Genomic DNA, 16,342 nt, shown 5'->3' with positions numbered 1-16,342 from the left:
CCAGCTTCCGCAATACAGTATAACAGGGAGGGGCCTGGCAGGCTGAACTGGAACAGTCGGGCGGGTCCATCAGGACGACATGGCCATCTCACCCAAAAATAGATTTTTCGCTTCGCTCAAAATCCGTTTTTGGGGCTCAAGCCTGATGGAAGTGTACCAGAGAATTAATGTATCGTGGATTTTTTCCCCAATTCAAGTGCCTTCTACTTTGACTAATATTCCTGCGGTCTGATGGACGCCCTTGATGCTGACCAGAAACCCCACTTCCCTTTGAAGGAGAACGGTCTATCTTGGACTGTCTTTTCTTCTTCGTAGCCACTGGAGTCCATTGCCAGCCAGGCCACACATCGCACTCAGGATGCAACACAAAGGAAACACTGGTCAAATACGGTTTCATAAGACACATGACCTTTCCCCAGGTTGACCAGATTCCTACTGGTGATTATGCCTGGCCTTGACCAGGACTGGCTGAGTAATCTCATACCCGGTAAGGTCTGTGGGTACTGCCAGTTATATGGTATGGGGGATAACTGGGGAGGCCTAATGGAAATTTTGGTCAGCATGGACCTGACATCCCAGATCTCCTAAAAGTAGTTCCGAGTATGTATACCACAGCGAAATAACTATATTTATGGTGGTATTAAAACTTTTCAATTCTTTCACCATCCTTAAGTTTGCCTAACTTACCAATTTGGATGTTGCAATTCCCACTATTCCGTTTAGTAAGTCAATATCTTTCATTTCATATTGATTTTTTCTATTCTGTAGATTTTTAGACATGTACAGCATCTAATGTAACAACAATTATTACTCAAGAATGGCAGAGGAAAGGGACAGAACAACCTCCCAAGACACCATATACAGAATACAGTATAGTTTGTATGTATGATGAGTGCCAAAGCACCCTCTCCATCAAGCAAGGAACAGGGAGGGCCAGGCAATGTGGACAGGCTACCACATCCCCAGTCCACGAGGATGATGAGGTTGCATCTACTACTAGAAACAATGGAGCTGGAGCAGGTCTCATACTCCTGAACAAACAAATTGTCAGGCAGAGATGCTTCCAATAGGCTACCAAAAAAACCCATTTTCCATCTCTATAAATCCTCACCTCTTTGATTATGAGAATAGACGTGACAACCTGTAAGCTAAATGACAGCAATGGGCAGAAAGAGGAAATCAACCACAACCTCCTCCCACGATTCAATGCCTCAATTATTCAGGGCATGAATTGGTCTTAAGAGCCATGAGAAACCTCACAACCCTAACAATAATTAACCTACTATTGACCCTCTCCTCTATTCAACCTCACATTGGGACTAAAAATTAAGATATTCGGATACGAGTACATGCCGATGATGAAATCCTCAAATAATTCATTATTCAAAACCTTTTCTTTTATTTATTCTGTGGATAGGAATAAAACCATAGATAGTTATCTTCATACTTTAATAATATAGCATACATACAATTTAAATATATATGTATATTTGGTATTAATATAATAGCTATCACACATTACTATTCTACTATAGCACTAGCAAGATATCACCCTAAAATATTATTCAGAATATTTAAACAAATAACATTATCTGTTTCTGTGAAATGCTCAGCAAAACACTAACTTCAACTAAAAAAAGGTTCTTCAACCTAGCATAAAATATTGGAATTCCAGTCAAGGTCTCAAGCTGTGTTCACTAATACCATGTTCTTCACATCAACTAAGCAGCTAAATATTTTTCACCAATACACTTACTTTTGAGAAGTGTTTAACTTTTAACAATAGTGTTTAAGCAACATTTTTAACATTTCTACTCTCAACATTCTTCTAGAACTGATAGGCAAATAAAAAGCTTTGGGTCATGAAACTATACAAATGCACGTTTTCAACTATTCTTACCCATCAAACTGAGCTGCTGATTATACTAGAATTCCAGCAAGAACCTTAATTTCCATAACAACAGAAGATCTGTCTGAACAAGGAAATTCTTATAACTTTAATGATACAACTACTAACACCAACACCTTAAATGAAGTTAAGGTGGTATAGAGCATGTTAACTAAGAGTTGTTAAATCATGACACCAAAGTCACATTATAATATGGGTAAACTAAGACAGGAATCATAGTAGCCGTCCAATACTTTATTAGTGCAACGACAGCAAAGAATAACTTTGAACCCTATAAAAATAGTTAACTGTACATTTAAACAGAACTTCCAAAGGTTCATTATATAAATCTGAGAACAGTATTACTTATATTACCAACAAGATCCTTGAATATGTGCACATATTATTTGAGCCTCATATAACTTCTTAAAAGCATTGGCTTATATATATGAATGTTAATATTCTTTATGGTATCAATTATTTACTGGCAACATAGTATACAGCAAAAAGACTGAAAATATTAGTATTACTGATAAATACAAGACTAACCTAGATATGGAGATCAGCACGACTACAAATCATAACGACACTGTCACCAAAAACTACAAAGACAATGACCAAAATAGTAAGGCCCTTTTACTACCATTCACCAGCAAGATTCTAATAAAAATGTAAAAAAATATCATAAAGCTTATAAATGAAACATAGATGAGGAAACACTTTTCCCCCCATGTCTTCAGTTGCATCTTATATAATTTCATTGATCTGTTAGCAAAGCTAGCAATAAGTGGGATAAAAAGCTAATGCAAAGCAAAACTACAGTATTTAGAAATAAAATGTGTCTACAAAAATGGTATGTTTTGAAACAATACACGAGCAGACTATTTCATTTGTTTTAGCAGAAAAATTTAGGAAAAATCAATGATGTAATAGGTATTGAACAATAATACCTATTCTTGTTTGATAGGTATTTATTATCTATTATTACCTATGCGAATAATAAAAAAGGACGAAAGGGTCTAGTTAGTACCTATGGAATTATGCCCGTTCAATGCCATCTAAAAGAAAGTACAGATGTATAATGAGAAATGCAAATTATTGGGCAATTAACAATGACCATACTCAATACTGTGTTATACAATTAAATTTACAAAATGTTATTTCTAAAACATAATAACATGTTTTGCTAATCATAAAAAATTTCAAAAATCAGTACAAATGTCCATGGCAAAAATCCAATTATCAACTTACAGTATTACTTAGAAATGCTCAAACATACAATTAAATATAGTACTTATAAGGGCTATGTATTCACAATACAATTTCAATGCATACAAAAGGCACCATACATCTTAACATGGAGTATGTTAATTCAAAACAATATTGCAATAACTCTGGATAAAGTCCTCTTGATATTTAATACAAATAAATATTTCATACAAATAGATTAGTAGATAACCCCACTACAGTACATCAATACTTTACCGGTATTGAAAATCATAAAATAAAACTTCAAGTGGACTCATGTGCTCTGCATTAGCTGGTAATCTTTTGCTAGCATATATCTACACAGAAAAGAGTAGTGAATATAAGAATGAACTGTAGACTACTAAAATTCAAAAGCTATTTCAACAAAACAAATAAAATCATGGTCCCATATGGAAACATGCATTAAAACATGAGGACTATAATGATTCTAAAGTACTCCTTTAGAAATATTTCAACTACATTAAGAAATCTGTTTATTCCTGAATATAAATGACCTAAATCCTTTAATCATAGTAGCCCCATTATCTGCATATCAAAGCAGTATATGTCCAGGGAGTTTAAAAGTAAGCTAATGACAATTGAGAATGATAAGTTCTGCTACAGCACAAGATACGTCACCATTGTATTTGGTGAGGAGTCTTTCATTCACTTCTCTATTGTGAAACCCCATATCTTCTAGTTGCTGCAGTGGAGGCGCAAGTGGTGGGGAGGCTTCTTTCTGACAGGGAGAGAATTTATAGTTTGTTAAAATTACAAATAAAACTATGAAAATGTTAAAGAAAACAAATTTAATATTTTATTATAGTAAAACCATTCTGTCGTGGCAGCTGAGACGATTTCTGTTCCCCTGTACAGCGTACCCATGTCAAAATAATTCGACCACTATAAGGAAAAATGAACACTGCTGTTAGAGACGAGCCATCCAAACTGAGTGAGACTAATGCTATCCGTTAATAACAGATGCCATTCCCCAGGGTATGCCCAGGGCGCATCCTCATCTTTTTCACTAATCTCACTGGATTAAGACAAGATTAAATCTGCGCACGCGCGCGCTCTCTCTCTCTCTCTCTCCTGTTATTCTTGTCGAGCATACAGTATACTGTATATTTCATTGGGTACACTGTTAAATAAGCGTAATTTCAATCGGACATTATCCGTAAAAATATACTGTTCTTAGCCGTAATTCAGTAAAATACTGGAGTGTAATTTTTACCCTACCCTGTTATCTTATTACAGGTTGATGATCATAATATCACCATTTAACGTCAATATTTCCGTTTATTAGACGGTAAATGCCTGGTTTTTCAGCATATTTTTAACAGTGTATGGTATTCATTTCTATAAGGATAATTACAACCAAGTACATTTCCCCCAAAATCATAATCCCAGGATATTTGCCAGTTTTATCCTACCGTCTTAATATGACTCGGACAGAAGGTAAGTTTGAAATCCGATTGACCTGTCCTTGGAGATCTCAAGGGTAAATTTATGTAGCAAATATCAGTGAGTCATATTTAATCCCTTGAATGGTATAAAATGTAGTGTTTGAGACAGTGACTGTATTATCTAGCAAACATAAACCATGGAAACATCTCCCAACCGTATTCTCCGTCCCAATGCCAGGGAAATAGTACACAGTGTGTACAAGTATTTCACAAAAGAGAAGATGAACCGCGGCCCTTTTACTGATGTCACCAAAGCATGTATCCGTAATTCTGAAGCCACAAACGTTCCTGAAAGAACAGTACGTCGAATCATCAAGGCGGGACGAGTCACGCAAGAAGAATTTGGAAAACTGAAATTTCAAGAAAGAATAAAGCTTCATCCTTGACCTGTGACTGCTCTAGACGACTTTGATAAATGTGTTTTAAGAAGAACAGTGTCAAGTTTTTATGCACGAAATGAAATCCCCACCCTTGAAAAAATACTGGGGGAAGTTAAAGTAAATATTCCATTCAATGGATGCAAAGAATCCCTAAGGAAAGTGCTACATGATATAGGTTTCATTCATGCTAAAGTTAATGGAGAAATTTCTTTTAGAAAGAAGTGAGGTGTCAAGTACAAGAACGGGTTTTTTTTTAGAAAAATTAAGAAAGTGAAAGAAAGTGGAGATCACACTTTTGTTTATTTAGATGAAACCTGGGTAAATCAAAATTATTGTGTGGGAAAATGTTGGTTGGAGAATGTCACAAATCAATATATCAGCGTATATATTTATATATCAGGCCTGTATTATATTGATGTATAAGGATTTTTGTATATCATCATAAGCATTTTATTTTTGTTTATTGTTATAATTACTGTTTATATACGGTCTTATTCTACAGTTTATTTCTGCGTATATATTTATATATCAGCCCTGTATTATATTGATGTATAATGATTTTTGTATATCATCATAAGCATTTTATTTTGTTTGTTATAATTACTGTTTATGCACGGTCTTATTCTATCGTTTTTCATGTTAAAGCAGTTGAACTGTTATTTACTGAAAATAATGAGTGTAAAACTTGTGTGCTTGTTCTATTGTTACTAGTTAACGCTAGTTTCTTTATTTTAATTTGTAATATGTACATAAAGTCTTTCACAACAGATGTCGCCCCGCTATTCATGGATACATATTTATTGTTATAGAATTGGTGCTTTTGCGGAGTCCTTGGCAACGAGCCGAGGCGACATCTAAACCTTTGTTTCGGGGGGAAGACACAACCGGTGGTGCTTCTAACGCACGTGTTATAACGGAATTTCTCTCTCTACCAGTTTAAGACTGGAAGTGCAAGAGGATTATTATTATTATACTGTGAACTATTATATTACTTAAGAAGTTTTGCTCAATAGAGCGTTTTTGGGCAGTGTATGCTGCGGTTTGTGACTTTATACTGAAGTGTTAATAAAGGCTATACGAGAATAGCGAAATTAAGCAGAATAGTCTTATTTTATTTTCACACCTGCCAATTATTGAACCTGAGTTGTGACAGAGAAAAGCAGGAAAAAGGCAAGAGGTGTTAATCCTCCAACTGACAAAGTCAACAGACTTATAATTGTTCATGCTGGCACCAAAGATGGATTTATACCAAATGCTGCTTTAATTTTTCAAGCAAAAAATGACGGGGATTATCACAAGCAAAGGAACCATGACGTATTTCAAGACTGGTTCAAATAAAAATTACCACCAAACATTCCTCCGTCATCAGTAATTGTCATGGATAATGCTTCCTATCATTGGTGACAACTGATAAGCCCCCAACAATGTCAGATAGGAGAGCATTGATTAAAGAATGGCTTGTTAAAAAATTAAATGACCCAAAAGATTACTTGACTAAAAATGAATTAATAACGATGGTCAAGTCTTTGACTGCATGCAAGAAAAAAAACTACATAATAGATAATATGGCCCTAGAAAAAGGCCATAAAGTGGTAAGATTGCCTCCATATCATTGCCAGTACAATGCCATAGAGTTATTTGGGGGCAAGTTAAGCAGTATGTATATAAAAAAAAAAAAATTTCAAAATGAAAGACTTAAAATCGTTATTAGAAGAAGCTCTAAATAGTGTAACTAGAGAAAACTGGGCTAATGCTGTGGGCACGCTGAAATATTTCAAAAGGAAGATATGGAAGCAGACCTTTCTGTAGAACATTTGTTAGTCTTTTATTGTTGAATTAGATTCTTCTGAAAAATAAAATTTATACAGTGGAACCTCTACATCCGAACGTATCTACATCCGAATTTTCCAACATCCGAAGTAAAATTTGAGCAACTTTTTGACTCTACACCCGAATTTTATTTCGACACACCGAAGTAAACATTACGCCATTGAGCGTCGAGTGCTCAGTTCTCTGTTCTTGTGTGTATCGTGTGGTTGTCCTCTGTTTGGTCTGTTATTAACAGTGCTTATTTTCTTCCTTTTCTCACATTTCCTTTTTGATTTTACCTATAATCATGGTGCCTAAGAAGCTAAGTTTCAGTAAAGGAAGAAGGCAATTCTTTCATTAGAATTGAAGCAAGAAATTATAGAAAAATATGAGAGCAGTGTGCATGTGAGTGATACTGTATGGCTAAACAATATGGCCGGAATAGGCCTATGATCTCGAGGATCATCAAGCTGAAGGCAGCCATTAAAGAAAATAACCATCGAAGGAGATCACCATTATTACAAGACATCGTAGCAATACCCTGGAAGAGATAGAACGCCTTTTGTTGATAGGGATAAAGGAAAAAGAGATTGTTGGCAACGATCATTTGTGAGAAGGGCCAGCGTGATGAACAGAAAGAAAGAAAAAAAGTGAAGCAAAGAAAACCAAGATAGCATTAACAAGCTCTTTTAAATAAGACTTCTCTCTTTTTCTGTTTCTTTCTAAACATAGCATTAACATGTTCTTTAAATAAAACCTCTCTCTCTCGTTCTTCTTCGCTGTTATAGTGTTAAAATACGTCTACGTCTATTATTTTTTTTTCCGAGAGAGAGAGAGAGAGAGAGAGATTAAACAAAAATGTGTTTAAGAGTACATATGATTTTTAACAGCGTCAACGAGTTGAAAAACAATTAAATGAAACTAAGAAAGTAATAACAGCTAATCTGAATTCCTTTATTAACTAAAACAAATATTGATACAAACACACTCGTGTGCATATGCACAAACACACACACAGGTGCAAGAATTGCTACGCAGTAAGAGAGACAGTCGGGGAGGAGGTAGAGATGGTGACTGCGATAACATACCGTAACTCGTCATTGAAAGTGATGAAAATAAAAAATCAAAAGAAAAAAAAATGTAAAAAATATGAAATATAAAAATAAAAAAAAAAATAAAATAAGCTAAGTTAGAATTAAAATTTCCGTAGTGTAAGTTACGATATGTCATCCCAGTCACCATCTCTACCTCCTCGCCGATCGTGTCTCCTCGTGCGTGTGTGTGTGTTTGCGCATACGCACACGAGTGTGTTTGTATCAATATTTGTTTTAGTTAATAAAGGAATTCAGATTCGCTGATATTGTTTTTTTAGTTACATTTAACTGTCTTTCAACTCGTTAACGCTGTTAAAAATCATAAGAACAAAAAAGAGAGAGAGAGAGAGGAGAGAGGAGAGAGAGAGAGGAGAGAGAGAGAGAGAGAGAGAGAGAGAGAGAGAGAGAGGGTATTTATTTAAAGAACATGTTAACACCATGTCTACCTTCTCGCCGATCGTCCATCTCCTCCTGGCGTAGCAAATCCTACACCTGCGTTGGCCTGTCTCTAAGGTAAAGTGGCAATAAAACACATTTTTTATTTATTATTTCTTTATAATTATCTTTTCTACATGCTTCTTTCATATTATGCAGTTATGTTATTGTTATGTGTAATTATGTGTAGCCATTTATTAAGGATTTATTATGGGTTTTCAGGCTGAGGAATGAATTAAATGAATTACCATGTATTCTTATGGGAAAATTCGTTTCTACATCCGAACATTTTCTACATCCGAAGTTGGTTGTGGAACGAATTAAATTCGTATGTAGAGGTACCACTGTATATGGTTGTGTGGACTACTGTAGACTGAATAAGGTGACTGTCTCCGATAAGTTCCTGATGCCTAACATGGCCGATTCCGTATTTGGACTTCAAGGAGTCAAAAACTTTACAACCCTTGACCTGGTTCGTGGATACTACCAGTTACCGTTGGCAGAGGACAGTAAGGAATACATGACTTTCTCTACCGCCTTTGGACACTGGCAGTTCAGACGCTTATTGTTTGGACTGAAAAATGCACCTGCAGTGTTCCAGACAGAAATGCAGAGTATTCTCCAAGAGTTCCCAAAAGTCAAGGTGGTTGTCTACATTGATGACATCTTGATACTTGGGTCTTCTTTCGAGGAACACCTGAAACTGGTAGAACGAGTTTTGGCTACTCTCCACAAGCACGGTCTCAATATAAAACTGGGGAAGTATTCTTGGGTTCAAGCTGAGGTCCAATATCTTGGTCATCTGGTTGGACGTTCTGGTATGCGTAGGCTACCAGAATACATCCAGAAAGTGGAGGACTTCCCTAAACCGACCACTGTGCATGAGCTACGGGGATTCCTGGGACTGGTAAACTTCCAACGGAAGTTTATCCCCATGTGCTCACAGATAGCCAAACCATTATCTGCGAAGACTGGAGTACGAAAATCCCATGGTACTAGGATACTGAAGTGGACTGCTGAAATGGACAGTGCCTTTGAGCGCTTGAAGGAACTGATCAAGGAGGACATTATGTTGTCGTACCCTGACTACTCCGCTGATGCTAAACCCACGGAGTTGTTTGTAGATGATTTGGGTGAGGGTGCTGGTGCTTGTCTGTGCCAGGAGTCCTTGGAGCATCCAGGGGAGCGTCGGGTGATAGCGTACGACTACATGACTTTCCTTGACTGCGAGACCCGTTACTCTACCATTGAGCGTGAGTTGGCTGCTCTGTGATGGGGAGGGAAAACCTTCAGGCCCTCCTCTATGATCAGTTCTTCGTGATCCATTCTGATCATCGTCCCCTGATGTATCTTCATGACATGAAGATGGTGGACAGTCGTCTAGCACGGACACTAGAGGACCTGTCCGAATTTAACTTTATTGTTAATTACTGTCCAGGTGATCAGAATGTCGCAGCTGACTGGTTATCCCGCTGGCCCGCATTAACTGACTGTCTGTTTGATAACGAACCCAGCACTCCCATGTTGCCTAGTGGACTGGCCTTGTATAAGGAGGTTCGTGGTGGTCCAGATTCTCTCATAGAATCCTTGGAGCTAGTCGTGAACTGCTGGACGGAAGGGTCAGGTGTCGCACCCGACTCTCAGCTGAAGGGAGCCAAGCTCAAATATGCCTTAGTTCAGCAGTTTCTGAAAGACGCCGGTCGACTAGGCTTCAAACTGGACAAGACTAGCAGGAACAGGATCAAGGCAATGCATTTTCCAGGTACAGTCCCAGCTCTGGAGTTGCTCTTGGCAGCATCTAAGCTATTATACCTGGAAATCTGGGTCCATTGGGGCCCCACTTGTCCCGTAGTCTATCGTGATCCATCCGTGACTGAGCTTCAGTGTGTGCATCTTCAGTGTCTGTCTGGAGTGCATTTTAACTCTCTGATTGAGCTCCACAATTACGTCCCTCCAACTGACGTGATTCTGGGCCATAAGGCAGAGGTAAAATCTCATGTGCCTGACGCTGAGGGTTTGGTCACTGATGATCAGGAAGCACCGGAGGATTATCCTGTAATCCAGTACGTGACAGAAAAGGCACCACATCAGTCCAGTTGTACCCATGCGACTTAACACTCGGCAGTAGGTATAGTAATGATGCAGGAGACCTTATTTTGTGCTCTTGTTGATACAGGAGCACAGGTTTGTCTTGTGAATGAGTGTGTACTGAGCCAACTTGGCACAGAGTACCAGGTACTGTCAGGAGAACAGAGGGGTTGACTGGTTCCTGCACCAGCATTCTAGGCTACGTCCAGTTAAGAGGTGAAGTGTCCTTCCGGGTGGGGGCTACCGCTGTTCAACTATGTGGTGGTAGCTGCCAAAGACATTAACTTTTGTTTTGTTCTTGGTAGGAATATAATGGATGCAGCCTACCTGACACTGGATTCACCCTGAGATCAGTTGGTGTATGACCACACTACTGATCTTCAGTTGTCTCCCAAGGTACTCTAGGTCTCCTCCCTGCATACCGAGACCACCGTTATGAAGGTGACTGACCCTGAATCTGGTCGGGGAGTGTTCTCCAGAAATGCTCTACTATTTTTTAGTCAGGTGTCCCAGATCCAGGGAGGTCATCGACAGATTCAATCTGTCATTAAGATGATCTACTCTGGTGTCCCTGCATCTCGAGTTTCACGCTCCTATCTACCCTATAGGAGATGTTGGTCTGACCTGGAAGTACACCAGGGTTTGCTAGTGAAGCGGAACCCAGACGGCTCAGTAGTCACCTACAATGTCCTGATTGACCTAGTTGACAAGACACACCTCCGGAATGCTCATTGGGGGATCGGAAAAATTATTGCAATGTTCCGTCGACTCGTCTGGCACAAATCTTTGATTAATGTAATCAGAAATATGTGCAGGACGTGTTGGGAATGTCAGACTTGTAAGGTTTCGAGGGAGGTGGTTGCCCTGACGACCTTGAAAATAGTGACCTATTCTCCTTTTGAATTGGTTGCTATGGACCTTGTGAGTCTCCCAATAACCAGTACTGGTTTTATTGGGTGTCTGATGGTAGTCAACCATTATTCCAAGTGGGTGACGACAGTACCTATAAGGAATAAGAAGAGCAGTACGATATGCCAGGTGCTTGAAGACCGAGTTTTTCCTGTTATTCTTCGTGTTCCAGTCCGGATATTGACTTATTAGGGCCCTGAGTTTATTTCCCAGGAAAATACAGAGTTGTTGGAGCGGTACAATGTTGTACATGTGAAAACAACTCCGAATAAACCCTCTAGTAATGGTGCGGTGGAGCGGGTGAATCGTACCATTGGTGAATTACTGAGGGTGATTTCTGGGGAATCTCGGAAATGGGACCAGTACTTATCCCGAGCAGTTCTCAGCTACAACCATTCCCACCACACTGAGATTGGCTGTACTTCAGCTGAGAACATACTGAAGGGTGCTCACAATGTTGATAGTATCCCGTTGCTGACAGCAGAAATGAGAGACCCATGGGCTGAAGGACATCTTTGGCAAAAACCGTTTAAAGAGGGTTCTCTAGTGCTTAAGAAGGTGCACCTGTTGGGACACCTTCTGACGAACAAGCTCATCCCTAGGTTTGAGGGGGTATTCCGTGTTACTAAGGTACACGAGAATAAGGTCACCTATGAGCTGCAGAGACTGCCTGATGGTGAACTGGTTAGAGCTCACCATATTCAGTTAAAGGCCTCGTTTTGAACCTCCAGTTTATCTTAGGAAGCACTTTCTCAGGTATCCGAAGGGTCCTGATCCTGTAACAGAGACTCGGAATAGTTCAAAACTCGTGGAGGATAGTCCAACTTCCTCTGAAGTCTCTGAGAGTTCTGGTTCTAGTATTGATGGGGACTCCTATGGGGTGGCTGCAGTAGTTGCATCCTACCTTTTGTCCCGGGATTGTAGCAAGTCCCGACGACAGAGAAAAAGTCCCCATCCTACTAGAGCTATTACTCAGCCTAAGCCCATTCTTAAGCCAGCTAGGACTTATGAGAGGAAAAAAGCACTGGATGCTTGGTTATATTCTCCAGAAAATTGTGATAAGACTACTGTATTAAAGCCTGAATCGTTTCGAGATTGTTTGGTCCTCCAACTGTGGGATAACAGCCCCACTGAAATGTGTGAAACCCCAATTTTGTCTCCTGAATCGGTGGTTCAATCTCCTGTGCCTGAATTTCCAACGCCCCAGTTCTTAGCTTCTTCTTTCCGAAAGGAAGGTGTTGTTCATCCTCCAGGGAGTTGGGAATTCTGGGAAGTTTCTAGTATTCCGTTATTGGAACTGCTTTCTGTTGGTTCCAAGAGTTCCAGTCCAGATTGGTCAAGACCTGCTACTTTAGAAAGCCCTGTTTCTGAATTGGCAGTGTCTATTCATCCTGATTATGACTTTCTTGGCTTTTTGCCACCCGATTGTGATGACTGACTGTCGCCCGAAGATCCCACCTCTAGTGGATTTAGTCCCCCATGGACTAGGTCAAAAGGGCCTGTTCTTGACCTACCTTTAGTTCAGCCTCAAGTCCTGGAGTGGAGACCTCGTCTCACTGACCAGACAAATATTATAGATAGGGAACCATCCTCCATTCCCGAATCACCTCAGAATTCTAACCCTTTCCGACATTCTGATGGTAGATTAAAACACCGGTCAGAGCTCGAGGCTGAAGTGGCACAGTCAGGTGTATCTAACCTGAATGTTACAACACTGTTGGGGTCGCCCAAAACACAACTTTGCCCTGAGTCATTGTCTGATTTTTCCGGATTTTTATTGTCCTCTTCTGAGTCTACGGATTCTGTCTCTGGTTTACCTCAAAGCAGCCGAAGTGTTTGTTAAGAAGTTCAACAAGTTAACCCAGGAAGGCTTCAGTCACCAGCAAGTCTTCAACAGGAATGAAACTGGACTTTTTTGGATAAAATGTCTCGTCGAACGTACATCACGGCAGAAGAAAAGTCTACCCGGGCCTAAGCCTATGAAGGACAGGCTTACCCTTGCACTCTGAGCAAACGCCAGTGGGGACTGTAAGGTAAAACCCTTGCTGGTGTATTACTCCAATACTCCTCTAGTCTTCAAGGCCAACAGAGTCATTAAGGAGAATCTTCAGGTGTTGTGGATGGCTAATTCAAAAGCCTGGGTAACAAGACACTTTTTCACCAAGTGGGTAAATGTTTCTTTCGGTCCGACTGTGAAAAAGTATTTGGAAGAGAAGCGCTTCCCTCTGAAATGCCTGCTGATGGTGGACAATGCCCCTGCTAACCCTTCCGCCCTCGAGGAAGATATCATAGCACAGTATCCCTTCATCAAGGTTCTCTTTCTTCCACCTAACACCACCCCTCTTCTCCAGCCCATGGACCAGCAGGTGATTTCAAACTTTATTTTGGAATTGGAAGGAGTATTTCTAAATTGTGATATGCCTCAAAATCATCGATCAAGCTTGGCAGGAAGTTTCGAGGCGCACCTTAAAATCTGCATGGAAGAAGCTGTGGCCTGATGCCGTCTCCGCACGAGATTTTGAGGGCTTCCACGAAGGCCAAGCTAAAGACGAAGCCGAAAACTTTGACAATCCTGAACCTGTTGCTCAATTTGAGGTTCCCGAGATCGTTACACTTGGGAAGAACATGGATCTGGAAGTTGATGAGGCTAACATCCATGAGCTTATCGAGGAGCACCAAGAGGATAACCTGAAGTAGTTGGAGGCCATGTGACAGAACTTCATACAGGAAGAGTATTCTAGCGGGGAGGGGGAGGAGGATGACCCACTGACAACGGCAGAAATTAAGGAGGGTCTAGATGGCTATTATAAAATGGTGGCTCTGGTGGAAAAAGACACACCCAGAAAAAATTATCACAGGTCGTGCACTGGAATACCGTAATGACGTTTGCCGGAGTCATTTCAGGAAAATTTTAAGGAGCAGACAGAAACAAGCTTCTTTACACAGTTTTTTTAAAAAGAGGCCTTCGGTAGAAACAGACCAAGCACAAGATAAAAAATGAAAGAAAAGTGGCAGATGAAGAAAATACGTAGTGTAATTAGATTTAAAAAATACAAAATATAAAATAAAAAAAAAGTAAAAAATTTGAAAAAGGCAATAAAAAAAAATCTAATTTTATTTTAAGTTTATAGTTAAGTGCTAATATTTCTTGCCATTTGATAATGTGTTTCCTAAAATCAAATGTTAATGTTTTCTGTCATTTATTAATCTGTCTTGTATAGTTAAGTGTTTACGTTTTCTGCCACTTGTTACATTTTCTGCCGTTGTCATCCTCCTCTACCGCCCCACCACTTCGCTCTCGGACATCGCCTTACTCCAAAGGTAAGGTTCCACAATTTTATTACTGTATTTTTACTGTTTGCTCTAATTATACATTTCTTTTACAGGTAACCAACAAATTGTTATGGAATGATCCAAATAATTGTAGTCATCCCTTTTATAATCATTTAATGTGGTGTTTTTGTATGCTTTGGAACAAATTAGGCTATCTACATGTAAAAGGCAACTCACAAGACGAAAAAATTACATTACAAAACCATTATGGAAAAAATTAATTTCATGTTTTCAGGCATCACAAACCGTTGTAGGCTACTTATAAGAACCCAACCTTTAACCGCAACCACCAACGTCTTGAAAGCAAATTTAATTCCAACCCCCGTATTTAATCCAGCTAACTTCAGGTGTGCTAGTTTTAAGAGTTGTAAAGGAAAGTGATCGAACGAAGAGGAATCCTCCACTAAGTATTCTCAAAAAGACCCTGGTGCGACAGCCAAATATCTTTTACACGAGTATAGGTAGTACTCATTACAACCGATACAGACACACGAAATACTTTGCATCGTTACTTACATTTCAATTAAGGGAATACTAACATTAATCATTAGCCTATTTAAAAGAAATCAATTGATTTTCCCACTTTCAAGGCTATGTAAAAAAATACAACATCACCAGACGTATGATACAGTAAGAACTCGACAGATATTAAAACTTTTTTTAATAAATTTTTTATTTAAAATGGATAGTGTATATTATCAATGAAAGAAAATACTAACTTACCAAGATAAATAGATTAATTTTTCTAAAAGAAAATAGATTATTTCTAAGGAAATAGTTGTTCTATTAGTATACTACTTCCGACAGACTTCGACATCATCACAGTGAAATAGTAGTCGTACAGTCGAACAGTTGTAAGTCGACAACTGCCTGTAATTGTTAGCCTACCTACCAACTCGGAACCTGAAACTATGGGAATTTAAATACTGTATAGTGATTAGGCCATAAAATATATATTTGCTTGGAATCTAGAAGATTTCATTACACAGAGTATCATTACAGTTCACAAAATTAGATGTTGAGCAGTTTTTAAAACATAACTAACAAGATCTTTGGGGTATCTTAGGGTTGGTAAACCCATTGAGAACCCTTACGAGAGTCAGAACCTGCCAGAATGCATGTTCTGACTCTTTTTGCTCTCCTTCCAACGTTGGACTTGCAGCGAAGTCTCCTTCTTCCATCCCCAAGAGCTCTTCTCGGGGTGGGTTGCGGACATCCCTCGAGTGACTGGTTGTCTCTGTAGACTTAGAAGTCCCTGCAGAGGACTTCAGAAAAGTCTTGGAGTCTCTCCTGAATTCCATTAGTGGTGGAGAACTCTCTGCGCAAGGGGAGGCTTCCTCCAAACGTGGAAGGGATGAAGTCCTTTCCTCACGCGAATCCCTTGACAGAGGTGAGGTAGGAGAGTATCCGGTGGAAGATGCAGGAGGAGCGGGCCTCGATGGTCTAATCGGAGTCAGCTTTACCCTTGGGGAAGTGACCGTGTCTGAGACTCCCCTTTTCCTCTTCAGGGGAAAAGAAGCCATAGTTCCTGCTGGAGCTGTAAGATGATCCAAAGAGCAGCTAGACAGAGGAGGTTTGAAGGCTTGCACCCCTGCCCTCACCATAGCCCTGAACCATGGCTGCTGAGTGACTGACGCACTGTCAGACAGATCCCATGAAGGGAAAGCGACCAAAGGTTCCCTGTGAGGAGTC

The 16,342-nt window shown here is 39.5% G+C and overlaps 1 protein-coding gene across 4 annotated transcripts in view; it reads right to left on the bottom strand.

Annotated features, from left to right (window-relative positions):
• Window positions 1–2,125: 2,125 nt before the first annotated feature.
• LOC137641326 (next to BRCA1 gene 1 protein-like) overlaps window positions 2,126–16,342 on the bottom strand; it is a 337,633-nt gene continuing 323,416 nt past the window's right edge. For all 4 annotated transcript variants that reach the window (XM_068373763.1, XM_068373760.1, XM_068373761.1 and 1 more), the window contains one exon: window positions 2,126–3,875. In XM_068373763.1, the coding sequence (XP_068229864.1) occupies window positions 3,726–3,875 (150 nt within the window). In that variant the 3' untranslated portion in view covers window positions 2,126–3,725. The remainder of the gene's footprint in view (window positions 3,876–16,342) is intronic.

Source organism: Palaemon carinicauda, chromosome 5 (assembly GCF_036898095.1).
Source record: "Palaemon carinicauda isolate YSFRI2023 chromosome 5, ASM3689809v2, whole genome shotgun sequence".
Classification (NCBI taxonomy): Eukaryota; Metazoa; Arthropoda; class Malacostraca; order Decapoda; family Palaemonidae; genus Palaemon; species Palaemon carinicauda.
Note: the sequence above shows the minus strand (reverse complement) of the source record. Positions and strands in the feature narration are given on the sequence as shown.